A 27,188-nucleotide genomic window follows, 5' to 3' on the forward strand; every position below is an offset into this window, starting at 1 on the left:
CACAGAAAAACTGCTTCCTGTATACTAGTCTACAAAGGGGACCTCTTGCTTTTGCTCAGCTGCACTCAGTCTTCCTGACTTATTTATTCCCTCCTTCCTTCTTCCCCTTCTACCATCTCTACCTCTGAAATCCTAGCAACCCTCCCAGGCTGGCTTTAAGTGTCACCTTTTCCAGGAGGTCTTCTCTCTTTGAAGGCAAGAATGATCTTGCCGTTTCAGTGGCAATAACACTTCCTATATTACTCACTCATTCTGTGGTCTAAAAATTATTTAAATTCTTGTCTTATGCCCTCCCCTAACTCTCAAAAGAACCTAAGTCTATCGAGAGGTGGACACACCGGATACATTTTTACATCATCTTTAATACCTTTCACAGAATTGTTTAACCAGGTTAGATAATGGTAATAATTTGAGGCCGGAATTATGCAACTCTTGGTAAATCAAATTACTATCTATCAAACAGGTGCTAATAGCTACCTCCCTAATGGCAGCCTGAGGAGGTCTTAGGACTGAAGACACGTTTAAAGACGTTTATAATGAACCTACTTCATTACCTCAAACAACGAGGTGGGCAACTGCATGGTGTATAGGAACGAGATTTGATCAAGGAGAGACCACTTACAATGTAAAGGACTCATTCCACTGGGGATTTAGTGTGGAGCGGATGGTTTTGGTTTTTTGTTTGCTTTCATTCTTGGGATCAGGAATAAGTTTCAGCTTCACATAAGGATCTGAAAGCCCGTTTGGATCCATAGGGATTAGATTTTTTGCATCTCGTACTGTGAAGAGAGAAGGAAGAAAACATTACAAAAAGAGAACGGACCTATATTGCCCAGTGTCCTGTGCCAATACCAAGCTGAGTAAAAGAGAAGTCAGGATGGCATTTAAGGAGAGAGATGGTGGGAAGCCAAACGCCTCTAACGCTCGTCATGAGAAAAGCTACCCACTGCCACCACCGGCAGAGATAACAGGCATCGTGTGGGCCCTTGTGGGCGGGTCTTGGGACTCAGCACCAGCCTGGACTGGCAGCATCAGCAACACTCAGATATCTATTAGAAATGCAGAGACCCAGGTCCCACCCCAAACCTGCCGAAGCAGAATCCATTATTTAACAAGATTCCCAGGTGACCTCTGCAGCACCCCAGGAGTAATGGCGCACCCTCCCAGCATGGAGGCAACCAGCCCGACCTGGTCCATGGTGCCGCACATGCACCTGACCTCCCAGAAGGTGTTATCCCTTTTTGTGGGTAAGGGCCAATGGCTTCCAACTCTGACTGTACATTGGAATCACAAGGGAGTTGGGGAATGGGGGAGTTAAAAATTCTAATCCCCAGAATTAAACTAGAATCTCCAAGGAATGTGGCTCAAATATTCGTTTTTAAAAGCTCCTTGGGTGATTCTACTGGGCAGCAGGGGCAAGCACCATTGCTGTATACAGCTGTAACTCAGAATTGCTGCCCGGTGCTGATCCATGGACCAGCGACATCTACATCACCTGGGAGCTCATTAGACATGTAGAACCTTGGGTCCCACCTCAGACTTAATAACTCAGAATCCTCACTTTAACAAGACCTCCAGGCACTTCCAATGCAATCCTAGCTTGAGAAACCTGATATGGGAATCAAAAATAATTAGAAGGAAACGCCATTTCGTCCACAGAAGAAAGCAGGCTTGGAGATTTAAGAGCTGGCAGAGGCTCACAACCGTGAGAAGCTGTCTAACGCCACTGCACATCAACGTAAAAGGTAATTATCTACTGCTATGATGAAGGGACAAAGGCCTGAGCCTCCTACCCCAAATGCCTTCCTCATTATCTTCCCATGGCATCTTTCCCAGTGAGGCTGAATTACCAGATATGCAACTGGTCAGACACCATCAACACACGTATAACTGGGACCAGGCTCCCTGGTCCAGTGGTTCCCACAGTGTGGTCCCTGGACCGGCGGCACTGGCATCATCTCCTGAATCAGAACTCTGGGGTGGGGTCCAGTGGTCTGTGTTTATCAAGCCTCCGGGTGATTCTGATGTCCATAAATGTTGCAGAACCACAGATCTAGGCAATTAGCATAGTTTATCAGCATAGTTTAATTATTAAGAATTACAAAAGAACTTTAGAAGGCGGCACTGGAGTTGTCAGTGGGCAGGGTTAGATGGGGAGGGGGCGGGGGGAGAATCCTAAAGATGTTGGGTCTTTGGACACAAATGAGGGAGGTACAGCCCTAAGATCAGAAGTCAGACAGGCATTGCCTTTACTAGTCTGTGGACCTACTGTGTGCCGCCTCCTGCCAGCCAACAGCCTTACATCCTCCTTACCTGGCAGCCTTACACAGGTGGGTAACAGATGGGACTATATTCAAATACAGAGGGGGAGGGGGCTGGCTCAGGCCTGCTAGCCACAGAGAAGCTGAATATATGTTTCTCGTACCCCATTTGTGCCTTCCAAGTATTACTTCTCCTAAGAAAATATCTAACCTCATTCATCTCGGGGAGCAGATAGCACATAAATGAAACACACAGGCATGGTCCCTGTGGCTCAGCAGGTGTACGTGCGAACTCTGCCTCCTTCACCATGTAACCCTGAGCACTGGGAAGCTTTGTCTCTGAGCCTATGTTTCTTCATCTAGAAAAATGAAGAGGGGCATAATTCCAGTAGTATAGAATTGTTGAGAGACTCAAATAAAATAATGCTTATAAAACACCTTACATGGTTAGGGGCTTGGAAAATGGAAAAAAAAAAAAAAATCCATGATGTGAGTGCTCACTACACCCCAGGCATGATGGACTCGTTTCCACTCTTATCATGCTGAAATCTACAGGGCTGAAGGCCCCCAGGGGACTTGGTCACTGGATAATTCATCAAGCTCATGTGAAAGGTTTTAATCCAATGCAGAAGGTCTAGCCCACTAAAACATCAACCCTGAGTATCACCAAAGATTGAGCACAAAAATGGAGCTCTCCCATGAGGAATGGAAAGAGGCCAGCGTGCTCTCTCTGATTAAACACCAGAATGAGAATCAGATGCTTTTTAAAAGGCAGAAAATGCCCTGGAATGTCTAACAATGGAGGCTGCAGAAGGTCACATCCTGGACAAGCCAAAGAAGACCCTTATCAAGGCCACCAAGAGGTCCTGCGTTGCCTCCTGCCAGTTGCAGAATTATTGCGGGTGCTGGCTTTTATATCTTCAATTTATATTCCTGACAGACAACACACACAAAAAATCATTTAAGTAGGATCTCTTCTGAATGGTGATGAGTTAAAATCTTGATGGGATTTAAAGCTGTGAGCTTCCTACTGAGATACTATCATTTAAGTTGCAAATAAAATAAGTTGAAAATAAAAAGAGTTATCAATTCCAAATGTCATTGAAGCAGATAGTGGGTCCAAATTTCAATTTCTTATCACAGCAGAGAACAGCCTGTGTGATGTGTGACTCATGGCATGCCAGGACACCTGAATCAGGATTATGAGCAACTAACTTGGGGTCCCATCTCAGAGTGTAGGATCTGGGGCAAGGCTGCCTGCGTTTGCATTCTGGCTCTGCCACTCTGTGGCTGTGGACAAGCTATTTTATGTCCCTAAGTTTCCTCATCTGGAAAATTATATCTCCTTCAAGTCAGGATTATGTAGGCTCATACATGTAAAGTGCTTAGAGCAGTGATAGGCACACGGTGAGAGCATAATAGCAATGATCATAATTGCTCTTCATACAAGTTACTGGTGGAGAACAAAATTGACAAGCCTTAGATGCGCAGAAACTGCACTGACAGCTTACGGAGTGGCAAGCAAATGTCAGGGAAAACAGTAGAGTGTGGCAATGTTCTAACAGGGTTGCAACTGTATGGTTTCAAGAACGTCAGGCTAAGAGACAATGCTAGGGGGCATTACTCATAGGAGTAGTTGTAAGGAAGCTGGAAGGGGGAAGCTAGGAAAGAGAACATAAGAGGAAAATTGAAGTGGGGAAGCAGATGAGAATAAGGGCTAGAGACAGAAGAGAGAAACAAGGGAAAGATGCGATCGAGAAGTGGCGTCAAATCCCAACACTTTGGGAGGCTGAGGTGGGTGGATCACATGCTGTTGGGAGTTTAAGACCCGTCTGGCCAACATGGTGAAACCCCGTTTCTACTAAAAATACAAAAAGGAGCCGGGTATGCTGGTGGGCACCTGTAATCCCAGATAGGAGATTGAGGCACGAGAATTGCTTGAACCCGGAAGGCGGAGGCTGCAGTGGGCCGAGATTGTGCCACTGCACTCCAGCCTGGGCGACACAGTGAGACTCTATCCCCCCACCTGCCAAAAAAAGATGTGGAGTCAGAGGGCAGCCCAGGCTAGGTGGGCAGATGTTCTCAACCTCAGCTATACCCTGGAAACACCTGGGATGTTTTAGTCAAACCCTGATCCCTGGGCCGCGCCCTCAGAGAGTCAGATCTACTTGGTCCGGGTTGAGGCCCAGGCATCAGGATGGTGAAGCTCCCCAGAGAAGCCTCAGGTGCAGCCAGCACTCTTCACTGCACTCAGCACTCGCCCTCCGAGTGTGCTCCCTGGCCTAACACACCGACATCATTTGAAGACTTCGACTATTATTCACATTTTTCTTTCAATTGGCTTCCTTTTTAATAGCCACCATTTAAAAAGGAAATGTATCACTACAGGAAACAGAAAACCAAGATTGTTTGCCATAAATGGAAGGTAACCAGAAAAGTAAACACAACGAAAATCGATGTTACTCATTTCTAGCTGGATCCAGTTGCCTGAGATCTTCAGTCTCTTAGCTACAAAGGGGAAATTAACAAGTGCTAGAGTTTTAAGGATATTCCAGCCCCAGAAATCTTTGCTGCTTCAACTGAGATGGACAGAAAATTGGGAATAACTAACTCATCATGTAATTTAAGGTTTTTTTAACATCCGTATAGTACCTTCAGAAATCACCTTAAGTGCAACCAGAAGTCACACCCATCAGTGGCCCCATCCCACACTTGGGAAGCACAGTTGGAGGGAATGCCAATTCCGCGGTTATTAAGGAAGTGGAATATTCCACAGCCTAACAGCAGTACTGGGTCCAAGAAGAACAGACCCGGCACCTGTCCCACGGCTCATTTCTTGTCTTTCACTTTCTGCAAGAACCAACTTGTTTCGACCCACAGAATCAAGATAAGGAAACACACACACAAAAATCACACTACTTTGATACATACAATATTGAAAATGAGATTTTTTTTTTTTTTTTTTTAAAGATCTATCATGCCAACTCAAGTTCCAAAAGATAGGTCTCTAAACCCAACAGTATAGAAACAACACACTTCCCTTGCTCATTCAGCTGCAGAAGCACTGACTGCTTCCCGAGGTCTACCCAAATGGCAGGGAACGCGGGAAGAATGGTTTTCTATCACAGCTCATTAGCAGTTCTGCAGCCTTTATGAGGAGGAGACACCTGCTGAGGAAATACATCTGTGCCACGGTACTGGCCATTTCAGAATAGAAAGTCTGTTCTGTAATTCCAGAACTTTAATAGAAATATAGAATACTAATTATATTCCCATATTTTTGGCTTCAGATGGCTGCTCTGAAATTATCAGCTGTCAAGCCTGGCACTGTGAAAAAAACAGCCTGGGTTAGAAGGTTATATAATTTCCTGATCATGGAACCTATCATTTCTGGATAAAGCTCATTCAAATGAGATGATGAAGACTGAGAACCACCTACCCAGTGATCCCTGATGCAGGTGGCTCGGCAGCCCAGGACATGAGAGTTGCAGAGTTTTAAGTCAATGTTGAGGAATGGGGTGGGGATACAGGCAGACGGGCTGTCTCATCAGCTCAGAGGACTGGGCCGCCCTAGCCGGACTGGAGAATCGAAGCCACAGGGGCACCACAGTACATGGCACAGTGCAGGCTAGGCGATGAAGCCGGTGATTTTGCCAAGAGCCTGCTTGATGAAAAGTGGAGATGTGGACCCAGGCAGGAAGCCAGGCAGGAGTGACCCCCATGCTTTCTCTGGGAGAAGCAAGATGCGCCCACAAAGGCTTCCAGGAGCCTGAGTGAGGGATGCACATCCGATGACGCACCGGGGAAAGCCAGGCTGTGTCTGCTTGAATGGGTGCTCCGGGTGGTGGGTGACTTCTCAGGGGCAGCATCACTTAGGGTCAAGAGTGTGGGTACCTAGGGTCAAATCTCTGCCTGCCACTTGTTAGCTGGATGGCTTTGGATAAATTACCCAACTTTGCAGTTTGTTCATCTGTAAGACAGGGACAATAACAGTGCCCATCCCACAGGGCTGTTGGGAAACTAAGTGAATTGATAGACGCAAAGAATTTAGAAGAGAACCCAGGACAAAGGAAGTGTTATGTATTTGCTATTATTACTAATGGTAGTGTTAAAGAAGCATTTGCTATCTTTATCATCATTGCCATCACCACCTCTACCCCCACCATCATTCAGTTCTCTCTGACCCCAGAAGCAGGGCTGTTTCCTCAGGGTAACAGACCACATTAGGCTACAGTGAAACAGTCAGCAACAAGGTGTTCCAAAATAATTTGCAATTAAAAAAAAATAACTCATTGCAATCCTTGATCCATTCAGAGAACGATCCAGATGTTTTCCTTCTGTTTTTTGAGATGGAGTCTCACTCTGCTGCCCAGGCTGGAAAGCAGTGGTGCGATCTTGACTCACTGCAACCTCCACCTCCTGGGTTCAAGTGATTCTCCTGCGTCATCCTCTAGAGTAGCTGGGACTACAAGCACCGCCTGGCTAACTTTTGTATTTTCAGTAGAGACGGGGTTTCGCCATGTTGGCCAGGCTGGTCTTGAACTCCTGACCTCAAGTGATCCACTAGCCTTGGCCTCCCAAAGTGCTGGGATTACACAGGCCTGAGCCACCGCACCCAGCCCCTCCAGGTGGTTTCTTAATCCAGAGAATATATGTAGCATAAATGATGGGGTGGAATGATAAACACCCATGACTCATCACCTCGCATGAAAGCTAGATTGGTGGCAACACTGCGGAACCCACCCAGCGTGTGCCCCTTTCCCACCTCCCCCCCGCCCCCCCAACTGTGGATTTTTAACCTCACTCTGAGGGTGCTCCAGCTGGGCAATGGGTCAAAGTAAGGTCACGGTCATGCAGAGGTTCTGAAGGATTCATCCATGGGCACATACACCAAAAGCTTTGTTGAGGACACAGCTGTATCCCTGTTGCCTGCGGACCAGAGTTGTCAGCACTGACCCACAGTGACCCCGCCCATCGAAGGGTTCATGTCTATATGGGGACATTGTTTAGTAATGTACAAAAGTCAAGTGTCTCCAGATTTAAGGACAACATGGCCCTTCAAATGATCTGTTTTGCTTTAGGAAATAATTCTCTGTTTTTATTGCTCTTTCTCCCCCATCTAAGAGCACCCTTGTTCCTGGCTTCTACTTAAAAGTCAAGAACAAGGACAAAGGCTCGAAACAGAATTACTGCAAAAGTCAGGATTGTTCAGTGTGTGCTGAACCAGTGACACCTCCCACCTCCACCCCTGCCTGACAGCAAAAGCAAGAGTAAACAAAATTCTCCAATCCTACTCCACGCCAGGCATGAGCAAAAATGTTCTCTGACGCTGCAGAAAAACAAACAAACAAACTCTTCTTTGTTTGAAGTTACCAACAGCAAAAGAAACATGAATGCAAAGATGCTGGTGGAAGGGCAGATAAGTGCTGGAAACAGGCGAGATGTAGTGTCTGTGGTCGAAAGAACTTCATGTCATTCAACACCAGGCCATGGAGTGAGGGACGCTTCCCAAACCCATGAGCCTTGTCTTTGAGGAATAAAAAATGACTTCAAACCCAGAGAATTCATTATTTTGATAATCATTACATACCCAGAATGTTCTCTCAAAGGACTTTAGATCTCTAATTTAATTTCATGTAAAAAGATGCTATTATCAAGCCCATTTGCAGATAGGGCCTTCAGGCAGAGAGAGGTGAAACCACCTGTCCACTACACAAAGCCAATGAGTAGCCAAGCTGGGGCGAGCTAGTGATTGTACAAAACTCCACTTTTGCTTGTTGTTGTATAGAAATGACTTGAGCAAGACAAAGTCCCAGAGAAGAGGTGGGGAAGTCAGCCTCAGCTAGGAGAGGATGGAGGAGAAGGTTGCTCAGGAAAATGAGGAGGAAAGGAAACGCTCTTCCACTAGAAGGATGGGTGGCCAAAGAGCACAGAGGGAAAAGTGAACACACACCTTGCAGTGCTGTACTGAGCCCTGGGTGTGCCTATAGGGGTGGTGGGAAGGCAGGCAAAGCCTGCAGAGCTGTGTCTGTGCTTTGGTGCCTTCAACTTAGTGAAGGGTTTAAAGGTGCTGCACCTGATTTAAAGATGTGAGTGTAGTAGCTTCAGGGATGTAATTCTAAAACCAATAAACCTCTTAGTACACTGGGGTGTTCCAGTCACTACAGCTGGAATGTGCTGACATCTGCCTAAGAACCAACAGGCCAGTGACTGAATCAATGAAGACCATGATGTACCCAGTGACCACGTAGCCAGTGAGTACCCAGCAACCATGTCACCAAAGAGGAAATGGTGCTTTAGTGGGTTCTCTCTCTCTCTGCTGCAGTTACCAATTCTAGGACAAACAGCACATGGAAAGCATAGAGGGAAAAGAAGATTGCAGTGGGTGTGAAAACGAGCTGGGTAAATTTGCACCGATGTAGAGATTTTTAAGGCCACAAAACAAATATTGAAACCAAGGAAAAATGATACTCCACAAAATAGCATAAATGTATCTAAAACAGTGTTCATTTCCCTACAGTAATGTTCCCAATGACAGTGGTGTGCATACTGCGAGAAGCCTGTTGGGTGGCTGGGATTGTCCTTTTTTTTCTTTTTTTTTTTTCAGGCAACAAGGACTGTTTAACCCTATGCAGGAGGAAACAAAAAAAAATAAGTGGTATGGGGAAAAGTTGTGGGTTCTGAAAATGTTTGGTCCCTGCCAGATGAATGACTGTTGGCTGAAGTAGGCTTCTCCACCACTAAGTGGAGTATGCTAAAGCTCATACTGCCCCAGTTCAGATCCCAGGACTTAACTCTAGCTCTGGCCTGCTTTCTGCTAGCAGGATGACATCAATAATAATCTTCCCAATAGGTATCCTCAGTTTCCTGTGGCTGCTGGAACAAAGTATCACAAACTTCCTGGTTAAGACAAGAGAAATGTATTGTCTCGCAGCTCTGGAGGTCAGGAGTCCAACATTCACATCACCAGGCCAAAATCAGGGGCTCCACAGGGCCATGTTCCTTTTGGAGGCTCTGGAGGAAAATCCACTCCAGGCCTTTTCCAGCTTCCAGTGGCAGCAGGCATGACTTGGCTCGTGGCCACATCACCTTCTTCTCTGTACCTATCATTTCTCTCTATGCCTCTCTAAGGATACACATGTGATTACATTTAGGGCCCATCCAAATCATCCAGAATAATTTCCCCACCTCAACATGTTTAACTCTATCACATTTGCAAAGACCCCTTTTCCAAATTAAGGGCACATTTATAGATTCCAGGGATTAAGATCTGATGTCTTCGGGTGGTTGTTATTCATCCTACTACAAGTACTACTGAGGAATTTCTTCTTAGAGTGATGAAAATGTTCTGGGTTGGACAGTGGTGGTGGTTGCACAATCTTGTGAATATACTGAAAACCACTACACTGTACATTTTTTAAGGGTGAATATTATGACCTGTGAGTTATATCTGAATTAACAAAGAGGACTTTACTGACAGGTTTCCACGTGCTTTAATACACCCACTCACTTAATACTCACAGCACTCCTGTGAAATAATGACTCAGATGCCCACTTTCCAGATGACAAAACCAAGGCAGAGAGATGTTAACAAACCTGCTCAAGGTTGGACATTTAGTAAGGGATGGAGTCAGGAGTGCAACTCAGTCCTGCCTCAGGGGCCTGGGCATTAACCTCTGTGTGGTCCCCACAAGGTGACCTCTGCATTCAGGTTCACCTATTTGTGTGGAACAGGAGATAGCAAACCTTTTCTAAAAAGAGCCAGATCACCAGTCGTTTAGGCTTTGCAGGTCACGAAGTCTCTACTGCCACTATTCAGGTCTATTGTGAAGCGAAAGCAGACACAGACAATATGTGAACAAATGAACGCAGCTGTGTTCCAATAAAACTTTATTTAAAAAATAGGCCAGGCACGGTGGCTCATGCCTGTAATCCTAGCACTTCGGGAGGCCAAGGTGGGTGGATTGCCTGAGCTCAGGAGCTCAAGACCAGCCTGGCCAACACTGTGAAAACCTGTCTCTACTAAAATACAAATTAGCTGGGTATAGCGGTGTGCGCCTGTAGTCCCAGCCACTCAGGAGTCTGAGGCAGGAGAATTGCTTCAACCCAGGAGGCAGAGGTTTCAGTGAGCCGAGATCGCGCCACTGTGCTCCAGCCTGGGCGACAGAGTGAGATTCAGTCTCAAAAAAAAAAAAAAAAAGAATAGGCTGTGGGTCAGATTTGGACCTTGGGCCGTAGTTTACTGAACCCCAGCACAGAACAAACACTACCCCACCAACACAGTGAGTTGTTTGAGGAGAAAGTGACACAAAAGAGAAAGCTCTACTTCCCTTAGCTTCCTTCTGCTTTGATTTGAGCCTCTGAACTCTGACCTTGTGCTGAAGCAAGGAAGGGGTTCTGGGCTGGGGGCGGGGTGGGGGGAGAAGTGTGTGAATCCATCTTCTCCTGTCTTAGCAGAACCTTCAGAAACCAGCACCTCTCATGTGCACCTTATGCTTGCTTCTTTTCTCCCGGCTTTTCTGGCGCAGCAGTTGGCACTCCTGGACAGACCTGAGGCACAGCCTCCTCTTCGGGGCGTCTGATCTGGCCGCAACCTGTTGCAATTGGCCAACCCCACCTTGTTCAGGTTTCCCCAGCCGTTCCCACACCTTAGCCCCACCCAGGAGCAAGTGCAAACAGGGAGCGCCACAGGATATCCACAGGGCCATTCTTTAATTATGCAACGGCTGCCTCGGAAATACAGATTTTAAATGAACATGTGCACAGTAGCACTGGGCCACAAGCAAGCTGACCTGTCCGGGCAAGCCTGGTGTGGGAGAGGCCCCCCTGCTTCCTCGTTATTCTAGCTGCGTTTTTCCAGAGTTCAGCGCTGGTGCTGCTGAGAAAGTACCCTCCTAACAGCTTGGTTACTCAGTTCAGGAGCATCTCCAGTGGCCAATGGGCTGGACCAGATAGAAAAAGGGAAAAATCCCTCACCCCACCAGCTCAGCTGCACCACGGAGCTCTCAAGTTTCCTCCGGCTCACATTTTCCCGGTCACGTTACCGGGAAGAACACGCTGTTCTTGAGGTTTGTTTGCGTCTCTACTTTGGGCCTCTTCTGACGATGCTGCGAGGGAGAACTTGGGTCTAAGAAGCTGCCAGTTCCCTCACGTCGCCACGAGTCAGTTCTGCACCGGGAGCCAGAACTCCTCGGCAAATGTTGATTGGGAAACTGGTGGAGTGACAGATTGCTTCCGGAACAGGATTTACCGAGCGCCCTTCCCACGTGATATTCCGGGGGCGGTCAAGCTGTCTAGCAATAAGGCAAAGTTCTGGGTTTAGGGGCTCTGACTTGGAGCCTCTAAAACCGTGCAGGCACACAAGCCCTGGCAAGGATGGGACATGTTACAGGCACTGCTGGGTCAGCTGGCATGGGACCCTGGGAGGAATCAGAACTGGCATTGCTAGGGGCTATCATGTGGGCACAGAAGGCCGTTTCAGAAGGGGCCCAGGCAGGCTCCGGCTGCCGCAGGAGAGGGGGCTGGGAAGTGTAGCCCCCAAGTGACACTCCTGACACACACAGGCTTTAACTTTGGATAACAGGCACATCCTAAAACACTCTGGGCTGGGCATTCTCCATTCTCTTTAAGCCATGCACCTCTTTAATACAACACTGCAGTTTTTATGACATTCTAGGGGATGCCCTGGGTAGAGAACCTCTGTTGTATGCTTCAAGAGCCTGGTTCCGCAGGGACCGAGGGATCGTCCTCTCCCCACGCACTTTCAGAACCTGTGTGCAAAGGGACAGCAGGCTTCCTCCGGGTCATTCCTGCTTTGGCTAGGGAAGGGAAGAGCTCTGTGCTGTGGTCTGAATGTTTGTGCCTCCTGCCCCCAATTCGTGTTTGAAATCCTAACCCCCAAGGCAATGGCATTAAGAGGAGGGGCCTTTGGGAGGCGATTAGACCAGGAGGGCAGAGCCTCCATGAAGAGGATCAGTGTCCTTATAAGAGAAGCCCGAGGGAGCTGGTTTGCCCTTCCACCGTGTGAGGACGTGGGGCTATCGGAAAATGGGCCCTCTCTAGCCACTGAGTTTTCCTGTGCCCTGATCTCGGAGTCTCCAGCCTCCATAACTGTGAGAAGTAAACTTCTGTTGCTTACGAGCCACCCAGTTAAAAAGGTATATTATTAGATCAGACTAAGGCGGTTTTGGAGCTGGGAGAAGTCCCGGCAACAGAGAGCAAGCGCTCGCTGGGATCTGCCTTTGGATAGGAGGCGTTGGGTGGTTGGTCCATGATGGTGGTGGCATATCCTGCCACTGGTGTGGGCACGTCTTCCCATTGGTGGGCATGCACTGTGGTCAGGCCCTCCATGGCATAAGGAGGTAACTGATTTCTCAAGCATGAACAATGAAGAGTCGACAGGACGGGTGAGTTGGTTGTGGGTAGCAGCCCAGGCACTGCCACTCGTCAGACTGATTCACTAGAATCATTTGGCCAGAAGCAACAAAAAAATCATATTCTGCTCCCATTAACAAGTTAGAACTGAGAGATTCTCTATCATAGCTTGAGTGGCACTTGGTTACAGTACCTTTGAGGTTCCCAATATGGAAAACAGGCCTCTAACCTGTTTCCTACCATTTACTTGAACACCTCTATCTAAATGTCAGTGGTGCTCTGTCCTCTGGCCCACACTCCCCTAGCAGATGCTGATATGACTTCGGAGCTGGCATTGGTTCTGACAGGTTGGTTCTATATGTTAAATATTTAACTGCATGCAACCTGTCACATTTAGTATTTATATAACCCAAAAGAACCACTCCGCTCCAACAAGGCTACTCTCTGTTTTTACTTCTTTTGAACCCCCACTGCCTAGCACAGCACCGTGCGTGAACTGAGTAACTGCTGAACACGTGTATCTCCGTGCCCACCTTGCTCTGTGCTTCTGGGTCCACACTGCCCCATCGCTGGGGACACTCCCCCATCCATCTCAGTGCTGTCAGCACTTAGCCTTGCACAAGACCCATTTCCTCTGCCCTTCCACTCTCCTGCCAGCCTAGCCCAGCCCAAAGGTGTTCCACGTCTACAGACTGACAGCACCTTGAGGGCAAGGGCCACAGCCCCTCCTACCCCCAGGTATTACTTCCCCAGGGCAACTACACAAGACAGACAAGATAAAATCTGCACTCAGTAGATTCTTGCTGAATGACTGGAACGCTAACGCAGACAGGAAAGCTTGGAAACTTCTCAGCTCTGGGTTGCAGTACATAAAGCGTCCATTTGGAGGGACTCTTGGACAAGGAAAAACCACCCAGGCCTTTTCACGGGCGAAGAAAGCCAGGCCAAAAGGAGTTGCACACTTTTTTGAAAACGTTAAATGCTTTGAAGAAAGAATCTCTGCACCCACAAAAGACAAAAGAGCATACGATGTATCTCCACTTACAGGAAAAACGGGTCAGAAACAGACTTTTGCTCTTGGTTAAATAATGATCACGTGGAACTTCTCTAGATTTCAGGAAATAAAATGCACAGGTGTCATCAACCACGATGAACAATTTTTGGGTAATTACAGACTGAGATTCTGTGTACAAACTGGGTCTGGGTGCTGTCTGGTTCACTGCACTTGTTCTATTTATGCTGTTATCAAGTCTGTTGACACCGTCTGTGTTTATGAATGCTGCAGAATTTCTGATGTGATCTCTTTCATGTTTAGAAATAATGACCCCTAAATTTTGTGATATTTGTTTCCCCATTACCAGAGACAAAGGCGAGAAGGATGAGATAACACTAAAAATACATCTGCTCAGACATCGCCTCCCATCGTCATATGGCCCCGTACACAAACCTGGACTGAGGGACACGAACCGTTTTCCTATTTGGAACCTATTTAGTGAATATTCTGTTTTGCTGGTAAGGCTGGCTGCTTGATGATAAGAGTGAATCTCTGTCCCATTCACGTACCGGAAAACACAGGTCAGCAACTCATCAACCAAAGTTCTACTGGAACAAAACTTACATAAAGAGAATTCGGAGGACTATGGTGTAAGATGAGAAAGAGCAATGTTTAGTCCTTGGAAAAAGATAATAAATATTTCATTACTTTCCCTTTTACAATTAGTGGAACATAAAATTTTATATTAAGGTTTTATAACTCTGATGTTTCAAAAGAAAATGAGACCTCGTTGTGAGAGAAATATTTTCCAGGTTATGAGAGACTGAAACGATTCTACCAAAACAATGTAGGAAGATATTTATTTTAAGAAAAATTTCTTCTTCTTATAGGAGTAATGGGTACACCCATCATACAAGAAATTTAAAGACATAAAAGTATGAAGAAGAGGCTTGGTGCAGTGGCTCGTAATCCCAGCACTTTGGGAGGCCGAGTAGGTGGATTCACGAGGTCAGGAGATCGAGACCATCCTGGCTAACATGGGGAAACCCTATCTCTACTAAAAATACAACAAATTAGCCAGGTGTGGCAGTGGGCACCTGTAATCCCAGCCACTTGGGAGGCTGAGGCAGGAGAGTTCACTCCCAGGCGTGAACCTGGGAGGCGGAGCTTGCAGTGAGCTGAGATCGCGCCACTGCACTCCAGCCTGGGCGACAGAGCAAGACTCTGTCTCAAGAAAGAAAAAAAAAAGTATAAAGAAGAAAACTAAAACAACTATACTTCTGTATGGGAGAATGAACATTGGCACATTAGCGTATTTAGGGCCAGTATCTTCCACATCTACCTACAATGAAATATTTATTTTTATAGAATTCACATCACACTAGAAAGAAAGTTTTAGATCCTGCCTTTGTAACAAAGTATGCTTTGAAAACATTTTAAATATCTAACATCTCATTTTATGGCTAATCAGAATTTAATCAATTCCCTGTTTGGGGGTATCTACAAACTTTATCATTTTTCACTTTTACAAATAATATAGCAACTGACCATCTTTGTGCATAAATATTCATTGAAATTTCTGATACTTTTTTCTTGTTCTATTTATGCTGTGCAGGTCTGGTCATACCCTGTGTGTTTAAGAATGCCACAGCATTTCTGATGCAGAGAAGAATAAGAATACATTCTTGGAAGTAGATTAAAGGATGGAAAATTATTCAAGATTCTTGGCATACATTGCCAAATTACTCCTCTAAAAGTTTACCAAAATCCTACCAAAACCATATCAAGATGTAGTGAGAACAGTAAAGACTAACACTGTAATTCTGACTTTCTTATTTTTGAGGTTAAATTTTCCCCATGGTTATTCGCTCATTTGTATTTATTTTTGCCTGACTTACTCTCAAGTTTTCTAGAAGGTAGTAACAAGTTTTCTTACTGTGTCAGAAGAGTTGAGATATAAATGATAAGAGCCCTTTGTCATAGTTGCTGCAAACTGTGTTACATGTCACCATTCTTCTAGAAACAGAGAAGTTTAACTTATTATGCAGTTAAATCTGTCAAACATTTCCTTTAATTTCTTCCATTTTTTTTAGGCTTACAAAAACCTTGCCCTGAGATCAGCTTAATACTCACCTAAGTTTTAAATATCTTCTTTTTTATATTTAACTTTTAAGACCATTTGAAATTTATTTTGGTGTATAGTGTGACGCAGGATCTAATTTGTTTTCCTCCAAATGTTCAGACAACTTCTCAACATTATTAATGGAACAAGCCCTATCTTTCCCATTGGTCCGCACGGCTTCTGTTAATATTCGGCTCTGTTTTCAGGGCCATGTATTTTATCTTCTTCAACTTTCTGATAATTCGTGCAACAAGCTTAGACTTTAAATTGTTCTAGATTTCCAAGGCATGTTAGTGGTACAAGCCTCTGACTCAGCTTTCTCCATCCAGGTATATAGAGTTTCCTGACTCGGGGCAATTCTACTTCCATTGCTTGCTTTCTTTTCATCTCATAAATCCCTGCCCATCCTTTTTCTCAGTGTTTATGGATCATTTTACTTTAGGTGTAGGTCTCATTCATAGGATATCGCTGAATTTTAGCAAAACACCCCATCTGAAAATGGTGGGCAGCTTAACCTGTTACCTTATCCTCAATATTTGTACCCACAAGTATGTACCTGGTAAGGTACTCAGCACCTTGGACATATTAACTAACCTCCGTAGTAACCCTACTTGGTATCCACATTTTATAGATGGGGAAGCTGAGGCTTGGAGAGATTAAGTAGTACCTAGGACAAGGTCACCCAGCTAACAAGGGCAGGGGCTGAAAACCCAGGCAGCCCAATTCCAGTACGTTTTTAAACCGCCCCTACTTCTTGGCTGCCTCTGTCCTGTGGGGCTTCACTTGTTATCACCCCTCTGTCTCCTAATTGCTTGCTTTTTTTTGAGATGAGTCTCCCACTGTCGCCTGGGCTGGCATGCAATGGTGCAATCTCGGCTCACTGCAACCTCTGCCTCCCGGGTTCAGGCCATTCTCCTACCTCAGCCTCCCAAGTAGCTGGGATTACAGGCGCCCACCACCACACCAGGCTAATTTTTTGTATTTTTAGTAGAGATGGGGTTTCACTATGTTGGCCAGACTGGTCTCGAACTCCTGACCTCGTGATCTGCCCACCTCGGCTTCCCAAAGTGCTGGGATTTCAGGCTTGAGCCACTGTACCTGGCCTTCAGTCTTTTACTATACTCTGTTTTCTTTGCATTTATTTTTTCTAGAATTTTTTAAAATTATTTTTTATTTTTATTTATTTTTGAGATAGGGTCTCACTCTGCCACCCAGGCTGGAGTGTAGTAGTGCGATCATGGCTCACTGCAGCCTTGACCTCCTGTGCTCAAGCAATCCTCCTACCTCAGTCTCCCAAGCAGCTGGGACTACAGGCACATGCCATCAAGCGGGTCACTTCTGTGTGTGTGTTTTTTTTTTTTTTTTTTTTTTTTTTTGGTAGAGATGGAGATTTCACCATGTCCAGGCTGGTCTTGAACTCCTGGGTTCAAGCAATCCTCCCACCTCAACTTCCCAGTGATGGAATTACAGGTGTGAGCCACAATGCCCGGCCAAAATTTTTAAAATATTGTTTAAATTCACCCAAAAACATATTTTTAAATCCTACATTTCTCCCATCATCAGAGGAAAGTATGAGATAGCATCTTCTGACCCCTCTCCCCGAGGGCATGAAGCACTGTGCATGCTCTGTTCTTACTCCCTGTGACCTCCCATCCTACTTCCTGTTTCTGTTACTGTAAAATTATCTGGAGTTTGGGATCTCTAATGCTTGTCATAATTTTTATATGAGTTACAGTTTTGATGGCTGTTTTCCACAGGAACAGGTTCCACTGATTTTAATGCTTACTGCTTATCCTTATACGACTTCCCCATCCCTGAACTTTTAATTTTACTTCATCTTGCCGTCCTCTTTAGCTCGCCTTTAAATAATTTTCAAGAAAGTGTGGGTGATGTATATTCTGAGCTCTTGCATCTCTGAGAATATGCCACATGACTGGCAACTTGGCTGGGTGAGAAATCTGGGGCCAATTTACTTTGTTCTTCCAAACTCTGTAAGTGATGTTTTCTTTTCTCTTTAAATTTAGTAGTGCATACGATTAGAGGTCTAGTGACAACCTGGTTTTTATTCTCCTGTAGGTCAACTATATATTCTGAAGAAAAGGTATTTGTTTTCTTTCTTTGTAATTAAAAGTGCCAGAACGTTTCTTTATTGAGACGGAGTCTCACTCTGTCACCCAGGCTGGAGTGCAGTGGTGCAGTCTCGGCTCACTGCATCCTCCGCCTCCTGGGTTCAAGCGATTCTCCTGCCTCAGCCTCCAGAGTAGCTGGACTGCAGGCGCCCACCACCATGCCTGGCTAATTTTTTGTATTTTTGGTAGAGATGGGGTTTCACCATGTTGCCCAGGCTGGTCTTGAACTCCTGAGTTCAGGTGATCTGCCCACCTCGGCTTCCCAAAGGGCTGCGATTACAGGTGTGAGCCACTGCGCCCGGCCCAGAATGTTTCTAAACACAGACTTCTTTCAGTTAATTTTGTAGGAACAGAGTGCATTCCTTTTTATTTGAACGCTCCATAAATTTGGTCCTATCATATTGAATTAGTGCTTTTTCAATTTTTTCTTTTATCCTTGGGACAAAGCTATTATTCTCTATTTATATCCTGTTCCCAGTCTTCCATTTTCATTATTCTCTCTTTCATCATCATCGTTTTGTCCTTTTGTCTGCATCCTAGAAGAGCTTCCCAGGATTCTTGCACAGCACTGATTTGATTTTCTGCAATGCCAATTCTGCTGTTTGTTGAATATTTTAATTATGTACTATAAATTTCCTTACGAGAAACTGGCATGTCTTACTTGTCCACCATCTTTCATCTTTTCTGTCTCTTTATATAGCCCACTATCATTTTAAAAAATCTCATTCTGCTTGCTTTTCCTTTCAACCTGTTTGTTCAAATGGCATTATGTTCCTCTTTTACAGAGATTGTGCATATTTATTTTTTTAAGCAGAGACAGGGTCTCACTATGTCACTCAGGCTGGAGTGCAGTGATGAGATCATAGCTCACTGCAGCCTTGAACTCATGGGCTCCACAATCCTCCTACCTCAGCCTCCTGAGTAGCTGGGACTACAGGTGTGCACCACCATGCCTGGCTAATTTTAAAATTTTTTGTAGAGGCAGAACTTGCTATGTTGCCCAAGCTGATCTCAAACTCCTGGCCTCAAGCCATCCTCTTGCCTTGGCCTCCCAGAGTGCTGGGATTACAGGCGTAAGCCACTGTGCCCAGCCTCCTGCACCCTATTAAAATGTGTATGGAGTTTTCTCAAATACTCTTTTGTAATTTCTTTTCTTCCAATAATCCACATCCAGGTATGTTCTCCATGATACTATCCCTTTCACTTTATCTCCCATGTTTTAAACATGGGCCCCATATTTAATCCCAGCACTTTGGGAGGCCGAGGCGGGCGGATCTTTCTTTACTTGTCCTCAAACAAAGACAAGTACATCCAGATGTGTTATTTGCCCAAAGAGACCGTTTGTGTGCCACACTGGCTCTATCCACTGTCGACTGGGACACTAGAGTTTTGTGTGCCACACTGGCTCTATCCACTGTCGACTGGGACACTAGAGTTTTGTGTGCCACACTGGCTCTATCCACTGTCGACTGGGACACTAGAGTTTTGTGTGCCACACTGGCTCTATCCACTGTCGACTGGGACACTAGAGAACTTGCTTCCCTCTTCCAGGGCACTCAGATTGATGTTCATGGTTCTTGGTTCAATGATGAGCATGTTTTTGCTGAAGCCAGGTAGGATCATATCCAATTCACGGTGCTTGGTAATTACACATCCTGAATCTGTGAAGTCCATTTAAAATTAGAATCCCCTGACCCTTGAGTTTTTCTCACCTCCACACCTGTGTCCACTATACTTCACTTACAGGGCTCCTAACCCTCAGGACATAACCCACCAAGAAGAGCCCTTTTCTTTTTCCTTTGGAAGTTACAGCCTATTTGTAGACTGCATGGAAAGATGAGAAAACACAGCATTTTGATCCTCTGAAATAAGAGAACCTTCATAGCAAAGGAACACCTCCCAGGTTTTTTGCCTGGTTGAAGACCCTGTTTATCTGAGCAGAAGGGGAGGCCTAATAAATCTTCCTGCTTTCTTTCAGGTGTGCAGGACTTTGATTTTTCATGCATCCAATGGCCAGACCACTGATAATTGTCTCTTAACACAGGACCACTGGGCTAATGGGCAACAGAAATTTCTCCAAGTGGCAGTAAGTGGTTTGCCAGTTTTGATCGTGGGTTTCTGTCACTTCCTGGATCTTCTTAACATTTCAGAGGGACATGAGAGAGACTGCATTTCATAGGTTACCAGCTGGTTACCGCAATTCAATCCAGAAACGCAAGGAGATCTGGATTTCTTAAGTAGCTCTTGGAATTCCACCGTTTCTAGAAAGTCTGGTTAATTGGAAGAGGAATTAATTACTCTTGGCCACTCTCAGTTCAAATCTAAGCTGCTTACCATCAGCTCTCATGGCAGACACTCTTACCTTTGCTTTCATGTTGTTAACTTTCATGTTGTCACTGTGTGGGTGGCTTTTGAATGTGGTTCCTTGATATGGTTTGGCTCTGTGTCCCTGCCCAAATCTCATCTTGAATTGTAGTTCCCCTAATCCCCATGTGTTGTGGGAGGGACCTGGTGGGAGGTAACTGAATCATGAGGGCAGTTACCTCCATGCTTTTCTCATGATAGTGAGTGAGTTCTCACGAGATCTGATGGTTTTATATAAGGGGCTTTTCTCTGCTTCACTCTGTACTTCTTTCTGCCACCATGTGAAGATTTCACCATGACTGTAAGTTTCCTGAGGCCTCCCCAGACATGCTGAACTCTGAGTCAATTCAACCTTTTTCCTTGATAAATTACCCAGTCTCGGGTATGTCTTTATTAGCAGTGTAAGAATGGATGAATACATATGCCTCCACTGTGGTCTGTTCTTTAAAGGCCAAGGCTGTATCTGTTTAATTCGATTCGACATCATCCTGGTGGCCATTTCACCTCCTAGATCCCTAACCTCCAACTGAACTAAACACTCAGACATTCCAGATGGAATTTAAAGGGTGGCAGAGGTGGGGGAAGGAACTGGGAGGGGCCCTTCGGCTTGCTCTGTCCTGCTGCTCACTTTCTTGGGCAATCTTTAGTGAGTTTTTATATTCAGTCTAGAAAGCAAGGGGGTTGGCTGGACAGGGAAAGCTCTAAGATTCTTTCTACTGTGAACAGAAGCTGCCTCCTTTTCATAGCACATGATTATGCCTTTGTTTTCATGGTATCACCAAAGTCTACGTTTCTAGTCTGGTTCCTAGGTAATTAAAGGTCCTTCATGTAGCCCTTTGTCCTGGAAATAATTTCTGAATTTGTGTGTAGGGGGGATTCAAGGAGTGCCTTGCAGAGACATGGAGAGTTATGGCCACTCTTTCTCCTAGAAGTTAGATACAAAATTATATATATCATTTTGGAGAATTCACTGACCCCCACTGGAGCTGGAGTGGGGTTGAGAGTACATCCACGGGTCTGAAGCTCAGATCCTGCTCTAAGATAAACATCACTCCTCTACTAATCCAGTTATTTCATATTCATCATCATCTGACAGACAAAGAATCAGATTTCGCAGAAGGCATTTCTGTAAAGAATTAAGATACAGGAAATCTTATATAGTCCTTTATATAACATCTGTTGATATTTGGAGCCATAATTAGGTGATTCCCCCTTCCTTGGGTAGTAGGAAATAAGGAAAGCAAGATCATTCTTTGGAAATCAACAAACTACTGGATTCATCAATACTGGATCAGAGCAGAGCTTCTCAAAGTCGCCTGAAGGAGAGACGGTTCTGAGAAGTGTTAGGCTTGTAGGGCCAGCCTGTGTCCAGTATGAATATGTTCAAATGAGCAGTGAGAAAGCAGAGGCTCTAAGCAAATGTCAGCAGTGCCTATGACGCAGGTCCAAAGAGGGGAATCTACGCATTCTACTTCAAGTGCTTCTGGCCCCGGCAGCACAGCAGCTGGCCTCTAACTTGAGATAAATGTTAAACCTTAGTCTGCTGCCATCCAACATTTATCGCATCCCCTTGTTATAATTCTATGTTTACGAGGCAGCATTCTGACTCCCCTGAGGTTTGTCTGTAGGGAGAGAAGGCACTCCCAAAGTGGAACTCTGCTCCATGTAGTCTACGTGATAGCGTTTAATGTGACAAATCAATAAAATGGGTTCATTATACCTTGCCCAGTATCTTCTCCACACTGAGAGATTGCTCTCATCAAGTCACAGGGTCAATTTTATTTCTCTCTGTAAATTCATAAACTGGCATCCTGATGGACTGCTCAGTCAGGACTACAATGGAATTGGTCTGTAGGGGCCTGGTCATCCTAAGAGTGAACCTGGGGGCCTTCAACAGGAAAGGCCAAAATGAGCTACACGCCACCCCTCTGTCTTCAGATGCTATTGCTTTTCCTAATGTGTGTGCTGTTCCGATAAAGAAGAACTCTAGTTTTAATAAATTCCCTCCAACACCATCCCAAACATATAGACACTTGTATGTTTTTAAGTAAATCTAACATATTGCAAGGCTAGGAGCAAAAATACCTTCAGGTCTCAAATGTTAGGTGCATAAGAACCACCTTGGAGAACTCACTAACAATAGAAGTTACCTTGCAGGCTCCGTTCTTGTTCTTAGAGAATCTCATTCAGGAAGCCTGGGGTGGGGAAGTACTCTACCCCACCCCGGGTAGACCAGCAGCACACTTTGAGAAACCTGGCATGGAGGAGTGAGTGCTTAGCAGGTCTACTCAGGTGACTTTAATGAGCCATGGAAGGTGCCTGGACCCGAGACCCCCTCTTGCCACTCCTACACTCAGCCCCAAGCCCAGCGATGCTCCCTCTCGGGGAATCTCCACTGCGCAGGGTGTTGGGAGGATGGTTCTGAATGAACAGTCATGCAGGTGACTCAGCGTGGACCAAAAAACCTTTTGGTCATGTTCTCACGGAAACTCTCAGGACACAGATAAAAATGTTCTGCCTAGATTCAAGTTCTAGCTCCACTTTGTCGCCTGGCAAGTTCCTGAAATCCTCTATGCCTCCATTTAAATGGAGATAAGAGTTTCATGCAATAGGAACTGTTTAAGTATTAAATAAGATTATACAAGTAAAACCCCTGGCATAGTGCTTGGCACAAAATGAGTCCTTAATAACCGTTAACTTTTGTAATTATCAGTATGATCCGGAAAAGACCCTCCAGCGCTACACAGACCGCGCGGAGCACATGCTGGGTCCCAGGCGCCATAAGTTTGGGGATTCTGCAATGAATAAGATCCATAAAAATTTCGGGCTCACGGAACCAACACTTCAGCGGGGATACAATTTTCTGCTTTCAGGGTTGGCATAGAAAACTGCAATGAGCCGGGCACAGTGGCTCACACCTGTAATCCCATCACTTTGGTAGACTGAGGTGGGAAGATTGCTTGAGGCCAGGAGTTTGAGACCAGCCTGGTAATGTGGTCAGACCCTATCTGTACAAAAATTTTAAAAATTAGCCAGGTGTGGTAGTCCCAGCTACAGAGGCTGAGGCAGAAGAATCACTTGAGCCCAGGAGCTCATCATGGCTGCAGTGAGCTATGATCGCAACACTGCCCTCCAGCTTCAGTGGCAGAGCGAGATGCTGCCTCAAAAAAAAAAAAAAAAAAAAAAAAAAAAAAAAAAAAAAAGATGTGAGAAACTGGGATGAATCTCTCTTCATGATGAGATGATGAATCTCTCTTCTTTGACGATGTCAAGGCTAAGAAATTTTCACCTGGCAAAACCTCTTATCATCTCAATCACAGTTAAAAAAAAACAAAAAACAAAACCCTCTCTGGACATTCTCATTACCTTTGGGTTCTCTTTCTGACTGGGACCATGAATCTCTCCTGTTCTTGATCATTCCTGGTACCAAACCAAATGCACAGCCTCACAGGTCCTGGGAGCAGGAAATGATGGGGTGGCCTTGGGATGCAGTTCCTGGGCTCAGGGCAGGCATGGCAGCTCCAGGCCATAGGATGTGGTGGTCTTTGGGCCTTGGGCTTCACCAAGCGAGCCTCTGAAGACACCACTCAAAGGGGAGGCTCTGGCATCCTTCCTCCCAAACCACCAATCCCAGGGCATCAAAACACTACAAAGACGGTCGGGCGTGGTGGCTCACACCTATAATCCCAGCACTCTGGGAGCACGAGGCAGATGGATCACCTGAGGCCAGGAGTTTGAGACCAGTCTAGCCAACATGGTGAAATCCTGTATCTACTAAAAATACAAAAATTAGCAGGGCGTGGTGGCATGTGCCTGTAGTTCCAGCTACTCAGGAGGCTGAGCCACGAGAATCACTTGAACCTGGGAGGCAGAGGTTGCAGTTAGCCAAGATCACGCCACTGAACTCCAGGCTGGGTGACAGAGTGAGACCCTGTCTCAAAAAAAAAAAAAAAAAAAAAAAAAAAACACCCATAAAACAAACCAAACAACAACAAAAAACACTCCAAAGAGAAAGAGCTACCACAACACAGTGATCAGTGTAGTTTGCTAAAATAAGAAAGGGAAGGGCGGGGGAAGGTGTCACTATTCAGTCCTGCCTAGCACAAGAGAATTGCCCCATTTGTGTTTCTAGCGGCATAATTAATATCCCCTATCCTCCCTCCCCCACAAAGCTGATATCATGCTTCTTTTCTTAGAGAACAAGGTGATGATACCAGAGACAAAACACAGTGAGACCTAGAACTTCGTCTGGCCAACCCGCCTCCATGAAGTCATTCCCTTTAGATCAAGACAAGTTAAGCCTGAGGAACTAGCAAGGGCAGTGGATGGCCCCTCCGGCCCCTCACTCATCTGCCCCCTCAGTCTGATTATTTCCTCTTCATCTGTGCTTAAAATAGACTAAGCCGAACTGAAATAACCCAGGAGATTAAATTAAATTAAGTCAGGCCTGGCTCCCAGGCAGCTGCTAATAAAATTATAAGCATTTGCATCAGTGTGGCAGACAAAGACAAAAATATTTATTGGTTCCTCCCAACCCCTCGGCCAAAGTAGCTGAACTCTAGGAGATGAAGTCCAGTGACACCAACCTTCTTTCTACCACTTTTGTCCGAGGGACGAGGTGCATGAACTTTTGAGGCTGTAGAGGAGCAGGAAGCTGTTCTTACTTGTGCCCGAGGGAGCCCTGTCTTCCAGTGGGCTTTGCTGGGCTTCCTTGCCCGGAATGCCCTGGCTGAGCATGAGGCGCAATTCCTGGTTAGGAGGCAACTGTCCATTGGCAAGGGTATCCTTCCTCCATCCGCCAGCAGAAGAGGGATCCGCCATCCCATTCCAGAACTGTTCCCAACACCTGCAGAATCGACAACTTTCCCATATGCTTGTTCCCACAAATGGGCTCAGAGCTGATTCTCTGAGGGATGTACTTATCGGGAGCTACTAGGAGTTCATGAGCACGAGAGGCGATCAGTATCTGTCTCTGGAACACTATGGTCTTTGGAGAGAGAGACAAAACAGGAGTAAACTTTATTCTTTGCAACCCTGCTGTTATACCATTGCTGTCTTTAATCTGAGAGTATGAAGCTGAAGATATGCATTAATTACAGGTATCATGTCAGGCCTAAGAGATTTTCACCTGGAAAAGCCTCTTATCTCGACCATAATCAAAATCAAACCAAAACAAAACCAAACAAGAACCTGGACACATTCTCATTAGCTTTGGGATCTCTTTCTGGGCCAGTCTGTCAACATCTTAGACTACCACAAGGCAACCACGTGCACCAAAACTAAGGAGAGACTAAATTGATACGGAAAAGAAATGACTGGGGGCCGACTATCTTGGATGTAAAACTTTTCATTCCATGAAATAACTAAGATGACCCCCAAACCACTGATGCCTCAAGTTGCTTGTGTGCCGCTAAGCCATGGCCCTGAGCCATCACTGAATTGGCAAAACTGTCAGTAGAAAGGGAAAGGAAACAGGAAGACAGTCAATGTCGTAGAACCCAGGAGTCAAGGCCGGTGCACAGGATGAGGATCCCAAACCCCACGAGGCCTTACAAGGTGGGCATGTGACATCTAAGTGCTTTCGTTTGGGTGGAAGAGAGAGAGAGGACCTGATATTCTGGGGATCATCCACATGGTTTGCAAACCAAGCAGGAGACACATCATTTTCCTGACCTGGGAGGGCCTTGTGGCGATGATTCAGGGATAAAAGGTACCTTGCTTTTCCCTTACTGAATGAAAGCCAGGTGGCCTGGCTCTTGTCGGGACAGAAGCTGAGAATCCAGAGGTATTGTTAGCATGCTGCCAACTACCTTAGTTTATTCTCGCAGCAGGAATTCCTCATGAAAGAAAAGCTCCAGGAGTGAGGGGTGAGGCTCTGCCAAGGCAGCAAGGCAGCCTGCAGAAAAAGCTGCCGTAGGGGAAGGTGGTTTAAGGCCAACGGCTCAAAATGCATTCTGGAGGGCCTTGTCCAGTTCCTAGGCCCTCATCAAACAGCTCCACCTTCCTGAGCCACTTGTTTCACAATCTCCCCGTGAGCCCATTCAAAGGACTCTGCTTCCTGCGGGTACCACCATCACTCAATCTCTTCCACATCAACACCATTTATGCTTGGAACCTGCTGTGCTGTTTTACAGCTTCTAAATTAGAAGGGTGATCAATGCACTGGGTGGCTGAATTGGACAAATGTCACTCAATCAAATTTTTTTCTTTACCCTTGGCTGTTTTTGGAGACTGGCCAGGCCAGGAGCTTGTTGATGTGTTCAAAAGGAACTTATGAGTCATATCCAACTTCTGTACATAAGCTCAGCCACTGTCCCTCTTGAGTAGTTTCATGGATGTGCAACATGGCTGAAGGAAAGGAGCATCGAAGTAGAAGGCAGGAGCCTGGCTGCATCCCTCCTCCCGAACACACTTCCTGCACAACCCTGGCTCACGTTTCATGGCAGTGTTGCGTTACCTACAGTTTTGTCTGCTTGTCACTACTCCTTGTTCCTGAAAATGTCTCCCACCTCCCACCCCACCCCATATCTGCCCTCCAGTCACAGTCCATTGGTCCAGGGTGGCACGTGACCCAGACTGAGCCGATGAATCCCTTTCCCAGAATTTCTGGATTTGTGACTGACACAGTAGAAGACATGCAGCTGTAAGAGGCGAAGCTGTAGAATTGTCTAGGGCCATGTTTTCTGCAATGCAAAGACAGTCCAACGTGTTGTGGAAAAGAAACAAATGAAGGCAGTATATAGAAAGAAGAGGTGAGATACAGAAAGAGAATCTCAGGTTCTCAGCGTTCTTATGGCCCCAAAGCACTCCCACCCTTGCGTTTCATGATACTCTAGATTTCTTTTGCTAATACCCCTTTCTACCTGAGTGGGTTGGTTTTATCCTTTATTTATTTATTTTTTTGAGACAGAGTCTTGCTCTGTCGCCCAGGCTGGAGTGCAGTG

General features: G+C 45.7%; 1 protein-coding gene across 2 annotated transcripts in view; it reads right to left on the reverse strand.

The window, feature by feature from the left end:
- PRKCA (protein kinase C alpha) overlaps window positions 1-27,188 on the reverse strand; it is a 516,290-nt gene that overhangs the window by 123,522 nt on the left and 365,580 nt on the right. For both annotated transcript variants that reach the window (XM_050762434.1, XM_050762435.1), the window contains exon 6: window positions 623-779. In XM_050762434.1, the coding sequence (XP_050618391.1) occupies window positions 623-779 (157 nt within the window). The remainder of the gene's footprint in view (window positions 1-622; window positions 780-27,188) is intronic.

The sequence above is a fragment of the Macaca thibetana genome, chromosome 16, assembly GCF_024542745.1.
Source record: "Macaca thibetana thibetana isolate TM-01 chromosome 16, ASM2454274v1, whole genome shotgun sequence".
In the NCBI taxonomy this organism is placed as follows: domain Eukaryota; kingdom Metazoa; phylum Chordata; class Mammalia; order Primates; family Cercopithecidae; genus Macaca; species Macaca thibetana.